The 8,837-nt window shown below is 45.3% G+C and overlaps 1 protein-coding gene across 1 annotated transcript; it reads left to right on the forward strand.

Annotated features, from left to right (window-relative positions):
* The first annotated feature begins 210 nt into the window (after window positions 1-210).
* LOC146324151 (uncharacterized) lies at window positions 211-8,155 on the forward strand. Its single transcript, XM_084723449.1, has 2 exons — window positions 211-1,472; window positions 6,845-8,155. The coding sequence occupies exons 1-2, from the start codon at window positions 426-428 to the stop codon at window positions 7,778-7,780; spliced, it is 1,983 nt and encodes a 660-aa protein (XP_084579575.1). The 5' UTR covers window positions 211-425; the 3' UTR covers window positions 7,781-8,155.
* Window positions 8,156-8,837: the final 682 nt, after the last annotated feature.

The raw sequence follows: 8,837 nt of genomic DNA on the forward strand, positions 1-8,837 counted from the left end.
GAGACGCAGGCAGGCAGAGAGAGAAGACGGAGAGTGAAAGAGAGAGGCCCTCGGCATCTCCAAGGCCGTCCCAATGAGGGGGTGAGGGGCTCAAGAGCACTACAACGGAGAGGAGAGTGGGAGGAGAAGCAGAAACGGGGGGATAAGAAGAAGGGAGGGCGATAAAATCAGAAGAAAACGGGGAGCGGGTGGGTGGGATCTGCGATGAGGAGGGGGAAAAGCAGATAAAAGTTTTGGAGACAGAGTCGGAGAGGGAAAAAGACGCTGAAGTCAGAGCGGATTGAGTCCATGTTGATGGCAAAGGTAGGAGGAGATTCATGGAAAAAGAGGAGGAAGCCGCTGTCTCAGGAGTCCTCCTGTTCCTCTTCATCTCCTTCTTCTTCTTCTTCTTCTCTCTGTGAGGCTGCTGGATACCATTCATCACCATGTTCTCTGACAGCAGGGCTCCAGCAGCGCCAGGGGAGCAGAAAGGCTTCAAGCCCCACGCCCCTCACTTCATCCCCTGGCTGCGCAATAGTCTGAAGCCCCACCACAGCAGCAGTGACCTGGGGCTCAACGGACCGTACAAATCCAGCTCGGAGGCCCGCAACAACCTGACCCCGAAAGGCATCGGGTTCTTCTCCATCCAGGGGAAGGAGCGGGCGAAGAAAGGGGAGCTTCGTTGCAATGGCGTGGGGATGGCGAGGATGCTGCCGGTGGTGCTGAGGGGGCACCACATCCTGCCCGGGAGTCTGAGGAAGCAAAGGGAGGACAGTCCTGCCAGGTCCTACCAGTCTCCAGAGCTGCAGACCCCAGACCCCAATGGCAACAGCTCCACCTCTGCACAGGACAACCACACCTTTGTTAGGAACCATCTGAGCCTCCTCCAGCCACAGAATGACGGGACTCCAGTCAGGAAATACGGGCCTCTTGTGGCACCCCCTCCTGCTCCTCCTGCTGCTCCCGCTCCCGAGGAGCCAAATTGTAAGGTGCCGGTTGTGGTGGCCACAGAGGACAGGAGGTGGAACTATGCCAGCAGCACCACCTACCGCCAGAGAGACCTGCATTCTTCCAGCTGGCTGAGCTCAAACACTCAGGGACTGATAGAGAGGCAGCATGGCTTCACCTCCAGCTTCAGCTACATCAAACACCAGAGCAGGAACTCCCAGAGCCAGAGAGACCTGACAGTGCTGAGAGAACCACCTGTGGAGGGCATCAATGGGCCACTCAACGGAGTCATCTTCTCCACCGAGGTCCCTCAGAGAGGCCTGGGCTGCACCACCACTCTACGAGGGCCCAGGAAGCCCAGGCCGAGCTCGGAGCGTATCGGGACCCAGACATGGGTCCAGTCTAGACCGACTAATGCAGTGGAGGCACAGAGGAAGGAAACGGGCTGCAGCAGGAAGGTTGTTCGTAACCAAATTAAACGGGTGGTGGACAACCTGGAGCAGGTTCTTACAGCGCTGAGGGATGTTCACCAGGAAATGAGAGAGGTAACGTGTTGGATTTTTGTTTCTTCTGCATATCTCAAAGAAAACCAGGTGGCAAAAGTACGACACAAACCTTGCTCAAGTAGAAGGACAGATACTTGTGTAAAAAAAGGCTGGTAGAAGTTTGCATTCAACTTTTTTTTATTGAAATAAAACTAAAAACAGTACAGGCTCTGAAGTGTACTCACAGTATAAAAGTAATAGGTAGCCCTCTGAAGGACATTTCTACAGGCTGTTTCTGTGCAAAACTAACTGAGCCTCATGTTTTCTTTGCAATCGAGTTCCCCTTCTTTCTTCGTTACATCTTTCACATCATTTTCATCTTGTTATGTCTGTCAAGCATTATATCGACTTTTCTGTGTTATTGTCCCATGCACTTAGGTTGAAATCAATTTTGATGTTGGGAAGGCAATGTGCAATGATGCAAAATAAAACAGTCAATAATTTCCCTCAAATGCAGTAAAATTAAAATAACCAGCCTGTTTCGAAAATGTAAGGAGTAGAAAGTACAAATATTTTTCTTAAAATCAAGGGAGTAAAAGCAGAAAGTAAAGTATTTGTACTTCATCTGAGGAAAATAATGAGGAAGACCTGAAAAGCTGTTTCAGTGAGTGTTTGGTGTTTAATAGTGCTGGGTATCACTACTTGCTAAAATTACTTACTGCCAAGTAGTACCAAAACTTCTCCAGTCAAACGATGCCTACACTTGATTCATTTTGTACCCAGAAAAAAAAAAAAAAATTCTATGGCTTTGCTTGCAGCCAACCGCTTCAAAAAATCCGTACAGTCTGTGTGTGGTGAAGTTGAGTAGGATGTATTTGACAGAGTGGCAGCTCAGTGTGCTGAGATGCCACCATAATGTTTCAAAGTATTGCTATACTACACACCTGTGGCATCTGATAAAAATAAATATCAAAGGTGCCAAATGTTATTTCAGGAATGCTCCCACTCACATGACGGGTGTTGAATGAAATAGAAAAAAAGCATCAAATGAAGCACTCTAGTGTGTCAGTATCACTGTAAAGACATAATATCCAACATTTTCCTAAAAGAACAACGTATGAACTCAACTAAATCTTTCAATTATCACTTATGAGCAACTAAAACTGTGTGGTGGTGGCTTTATCTGCAGAGACATTGTCCTCTCATTATTTTGCTGTGCTTGGGACACTTTACCAACCCAAATATGATGTCCTGGGAATGAGAATCAGCAATCAACAATCTTTCTGGTGCAATTACAAACTGCTCGGACAAATCTTACTGATATTACCTTTAAGGGTGCTGGTATTGGTACTGGTATTGTAGCCCTAGTATTTCAACCATTTCACCAACCCAATCATCACAAATCTTTTCTACCAGAAACAAATCAGTCCAGAACAGGAGCAGAATAGTTTCTGCATCCTCTCGTGTTCATTTAGGCATTATTCCTTGTGCACAAAATGTTCACGATTTGTGCTAAAAAACCTGGAGGGCTCGTACTCTCACAGATAACAATGCAGCCTACAAAATAATGCACGTCCTCAGCAGAATTAAACATGCATTAAAAAGTCAGCAGCAGGGTTGCATGAATCCACCACAGTCTGCAAACTGTTCCTGCAGCTCTCCTCTGTCATCTGTTTCCAAACACACGCAGCACTCCTGCTCACTTCATGTGTAAATCTTCATAGGAGTGAATGAGACAATAGTTATGGCCCATTTGCATGATGCATTCAGAAGCAGCTGAGATGATTCTGTGTGACATTAGGCAAAAGCAGTCGCCTCTCCTCTCTTGGATCTCTCTTCCTGCCTCTCATCTCTTCCTCCACTCTCCCTCCTTATGGACAGATGCTGCTCCAGGCACAGCTGGATAGCGTCCGACGCTTTTTTATAATCCATTTATGTCTGAGTATCTCTGCCTTGTATTCCTCATCCAGTAAAAGTGACACGTAAATCTCGCCTCTTGGCATTTGATCTGCATCTGCAGGGTCGCAGCTAAAACTCGAGGTACTAACCTCATCATCCTGGCTGCGAGGTTTCTGTGTGACAGTCCTAATATAACACTGATGAAAGAGCATATAGGCTACACACAAAACGAGGGGGGTGGAGGAGACAGTGTGATAGAAAATCCCAAATTTTCACAACAGAGACGACAGATCAAAGGACGATAAGGCACCAGAGAAGACTTTGGTCGCATATTTATTTCAAAGCCCTGTTTTATCATTCTGTTGCATGAGCAGCAACTGCTCACTTTTTATTTAATAATCAATCACTGTTATAAAAGGAATTGGAGTGAGTCTTTAAAGCATTTTAGACAGAGACTACACAAATATTAAAGCAACGCTAAAGACCTTTCTCTCACAGAGCAGAGGAGAGGAAAAAACAAAACAAAAGCGAGCTCACACATGAATATGATAGTGATCCTCTCTGCTCGAGGCATTTTGACAGACTAAAAACAGCACTATGACTCAGAACTTCAAGCAGAACAACAAACTGAAAGAGTTAAATGAAACTTAAATGACTGAGCTCTGCAACAAACATCTCTCAATCAGCACTGTATGTGCACACCTGAGGGGTCAGAAACATTGTTTTTAATAATAAACACTCTCGGGAGCAGCAGATGAAAATCAGGGTCCTCTTCTTCTCTTTCATCTTATCTGATTTCTGACATTAACAAGCGGCACCTGCCCAGAGTCACTTGATGTGCATATACACGCCGTACTTCAAAGTAACATGAAATGCCTCGCCCCAAAAAAAAGCAAAAAAAAAAAAAAGACAAACCAGGTCATCTTTTGACATCAGTAAGGATGTTGTTGAACACAGAGAACAAAACAATAATTCATCTGTTCCAGCAGGGCCTGAGGATTTATCTGCGCTGCACATAGAGCAGGTGGAGAGATAGGTCAAACATTTTCCCCAGTGTAATTTTCTCCAATCTCCACAGCCTCCATCAATGCATGTGTGTGCGTGTGTCCAACATGACTGTGTCTTTGTGTTGAGCATTTCTGTGTATATATGTGGGTTGTGCATGCGTTTCATACTCTGCTCTAATTTAAATATATTCCTGTAGAAGCGTATGCCTGTATTTGATATATTGTATAGTGCTTTTCACTATTCACAGTAAGGTATTAGCAGGGAAAACCCATCTAAATTTGTCTTACACATTTTCCCAGAATAGTAATCTCATCCTTCTAGGCTGAGATAAACATTTTGCGCACTGAGTAGTAGCTCGTGTGACATACTTACAGATTAAAGCTATAGGCCTGCATCTGGCGCACATTTCTGGAACGCTCCAAATTATAGATGCAGACATGCAAAACCAGAAAAAAAAAATAAATTACCCAACCTCTTAATATTGCCATTGCTACATAGAGGCTATACTGCACAGGTCCTGTATGTTACCAGTCATTTTGTTTGAGATAAATCAAACTGGAAGAACCATCTTTAGATTAATAGTGTCCTGGTGGAATATAGGCTTAAACTGCTAATCTTGCCCCCGATTCAAATCTGTCTGTGATCTCTCCTCTCTCTCCCCTCATTTCCTGTCACCTCTGTGCTGCTGTCTACTAATAAAAGCAAAAAGTACTTGAAGCGTTGAATTAATAATCACTTAATTGAAATATTAAATATTCTCTGGTTCTAAAAAGTCCCACTTGTGTGGATTTTCTGTTTTTCTCAGCTTTATGTAATTGTAAATTGATTTTCTTTTTGTTTTGTTTTGTTTTGTTTTAAACTGTTGGTAGGACAAAACAAGCAATTTTCAGATGTCACCTTGGGCTCTGAGAGACCGTGATGCTTTTTAACCATTTTCAAACACTTTATTGATTAAATAATCCAACCTGGTATCATGCCACAGTGAGTAATAAATCAACCCACAAGTCCACTGTGACAGTGTCACATTTTGTCTCGTGTAGGCATAGACGCAAAACCTGCTTAGGAACATTTCAGGTGACAGTCGCAGTTTGGTTATGTTTCAGCAACAAAACTACTTGGTTAAGTTTAGAAAAATCACGGTTTGGGTTTATGTAACTGCCATCTCTTCATGGTAAAGTCCCATCCTTGACCCATCCATCCAGGATCTTCCTTATGTGGACTTTCTCGCTCTTTATACTCCGTTTCTCTTTCCTCTTATCGCTGTTGCCCCCTGCGGGTTCTGCACCTTCATACATGTGTTCATAGTTTACTTTTCAAGTCTGGTTGAAGCAAAACATGACTCGGCATGGTATCCTCTAGTGGATCGGTGGGTCTGTTTCAGGCTTTGGCTGGAGACTGGGCTGAATGATCAATCAGCAGATTGAACAACAAGGAAAATAATCAGAAGCTTCAGGTCTTCATAAGGTTTCAAAATCGAATTAGCAGAGGTTGTGATATCCAGACCTTTAGTCCTCCAAAAACACCGGATCCTACATTTCCCATAATGCAACTCAATAGTCTTTCATTACACCTTTCCTGCCTGGAAAACTTTCACCTTTCACATCTTTTAAAATCCACTCCTTCAGTTTGTAACTCAGACTTTCTATTAAAAATTTTAAGTCTTGGACCCCAGGCTGAGATAACCCTGATGACATCACTATGACAACGTCAGGGTTATTTTCTGAAACTAGAAAGCGCCGTTCAGAGCCACAGGAGACATTATGCAACTGCTTACACCAGAGGTGAGACCAAGCCATTGTTTTGCAAGTCAAAAGTCTGAAGCCCTGCCACTCAAGTCCTAAACTCTGACTTTAGAGCCCTGAGCAACTCATGATGTAATTACGAGTATCTAGCCTCATTAATTTACATAGTTAGCTGTTATGCTAACAACAGCAAATCATGAGCTCTCTAACTATGTTAATATTAGGCTCGACTTTCCAGTCTTTTTGTTTCTTCAAATTTTGAACAAAGTTGGAAGCTGTTGCATCTCCATCTGTCATACTGATGATGGCAGGCCCAGAATGAAATTATGTTTGGTATCATTTTTTCCAAAACGCAGCTCATTAACGTAGCCGTAGTCCTTCATGGTTCTCTACTGCAACCTGATTTGATGCTGTCAGATTGGTTCAAACAAAGTGGATGTGGGGAATTAAGTGTCTGCTTGCTGAGAATGAAAAGCATTAACGTTAGATAATTCAGGAAATGAGGAGAAATTAATTGATTCGTGGCAGACTCCTTGAATAGCATACTTTTAAATCCTTTGAGTTTGAGGGAAGGTATCAAGTACTTTCAAGTAAAAAGGCTCGAGTCCAAGTGAGGTCATGAGTCACTGGTGTTAAAGTCTAGTCTGTCTTGATTTTGTCAGTAAGTCCAAGTCATGTGACTTGAGTCCACACCTCTGACTTCTTCATGTGTAAAATCAGTGGAGTGTAGTCTTTTTATTCACCACCATACTGCATGCAATCATCTTTGTTTGTATTTTCTAGGTGGTGCAGCAGATTGACTATCTCACCTCATCCATCGATCTGAATGAGGAGGAGCAGCAGAGCACTGCAGGAGGCGACAGCGCCAAGCCTCCCAGTGACAGCAGCTCCAGCTCAGGGTCCAGCTCCAGCGAGGCGACAGTAGGCAGCACCCATCAGAGACCCTCGGAGCCTGAAGAGCAGCCAGGACCCACAGACACATCTGGCAGCCTCAGGAGGAGCCAGTCTCCACCGAGTGTGCTGCTGTGCCCGGTGACCTCTGGGAGTCGAACTCTTCGGTTCGCCTCCAGTCTGGGGTCTTCTTCCAGACAAAGTGGGCCGCTGCCGTGCAACAAGAATCCCCCTCAACCTCAAAATGACCTCACTCTGTCTCCTCAAAGAAACCTCCCTCATCGGCCTCCCACTCCTGGTCTCTCCCCTCTGACAGTCAACCTCCATCACCCCGGCAGCCCCACCTCTCGGCCTCACTCCCCGGGGCCTTCCCCCTCCATCAGGATCAGCCCCGTCTCCCCTCCCTCCCCTCTGTCTCCGAAGCCTCACCCACCCCCCACCCTGAGCCCGTCTGTCATCGTAGAGAACAAAATCGGCTCTTATCAGACCTCACAAAGCGACCACCCATCTGCCGGCCAGCTCTCTCCATCATCGACCCAGCCGCCTCCGTCTGCCAGCTGCCCACCCACCGACTCGCAAACTCTAACTGTGTCCAACAATGACAGAGAGCAGCGAGCATCCTCAGCAGGGCCCGCTCACAGACCGTCACAGGTGTGCACCGCCCCTGCAGCCAGAGCCAAACCGCCGACAGCGCAAGGCCGCAGAGGTCGCAAGCCTCCTCCGTACCCCCACCAGCGCGGAGCCTCTGAGAACACAAAGAGAGTGAAGGAGCCCCGCAAAGCTCCTCCGTACCCTGAGAAGAGAAGGCTGCTCTCGACCACAGTGTGAGACAATGCAGCAGGTGGGGGCGGCTGATCGAACAGAGCCATATTCAGAGCACCAGCCACGAGGAGTCCGTGAGAGTGGAGAGTGATTTAACGCTCGCCAAGTTGAGCCCAGACCAAGTTTCCAAGGTGACAACAAGACGCAGACCCAATTTGGGGTGAGTATGTGAGGAGGAACAGCTTGGCTCTGCGGACATCCTTTTTCTCTCTCATTCTATACAAATCTCCTGAGTACCTACACTGAACACACACTCTGAGAAATAAAGGTGCTAACCAGAACTACAAAGGGTTCTTCAGCTGGAGAACCCTTTTGATTCCTATTAGAACCTTTTTTGTTTAAAGTTTCATCTCACCCTTTCAGAGAGTTCTACGTAGAACCCAACATAAAGGGTTATATCATGAACCATCTTTGAAATTTATCACCCAGAACTCTCTTTGAGAACCCTGCTATGGTGTAATGGTTCCACCCAGAAGCGTCCCTGGAGGTTCTATCCAGAACCTTTTCACATACTAAGGGTGCCAACAAGAATCCACCCTACCAAGACCTTTTTTTATTTATGGTACAAAAAACTTGTGACAGACTTGTGAAAGAATTCTTTAAGATGTCAACAAGAAATCTTTAGAAGAAACTTTCTTCTAAAAGGGTACTTTGAATGAAAAGAGTTGATTGAACCCTTTGTCTTACAAAGAACCCTTGACAAGTGTTTCCTTCAAAAAGAGATCTTCAAAAGCAAATGATTCTGGGTAGAACCTCGGCCCTTCAGAAGGAACCCTTTTGGAACCTTTATTTCTGAGAGTGTACACAGGGCATCATAACATCTGTCTGGGTTACTGCTCTGGTAACAAGAGCCTCTGTACAGATGCTCTCTCCGCACCGCAGCTCTCAGACTCCTGCAGATTGCATAGTGAAAGGGCAAAGGAGAAGGCCTAATTAGATAGAAATATGAAGGAAATTAAAATTTTTGCAAGATGTCAAGGCAAAGTGAGAACTGATGACTTTAGTGCACTTCAACCTCTGCAGCCAGACACATCCACTCACATGTATCAGCATTGTCTGGGTT

The sequence above is a fragment of the Lutjanus erythropterus genome, chromosome 7 (assembly GCF_056507025.1).
Source record: "Lutjanus erythropterus isolate fLutEry1 chromosome 7, fLutEry1.hap2, whole genome shotgun sequence".
NCBI classification, from domain to species: Eukaryota; Metazoa; Chordata; class Actinopteri; order Lutjaniformes; family Lutjanidae; genus Lutjanus; species Lutjanus erythropterus.

Bases quoted from the DNA above. Each gene is read 5' to 3' on its own strand.
- LOC146324151 (XM_084723449.1), top strand. From the start codon at position 426: ATGTTCTCTGACAGCAGGGCTCCAGCAGCGCCAGGGGAGCAGAAAGGC. The intron at 1,473-6,844 runs GTAACGTGTTGG...TGTATTTTCTAG, and splicing joins TTCACCAGGAAATGAGAGAG to GTGGTGCAGCAGATTGACTA.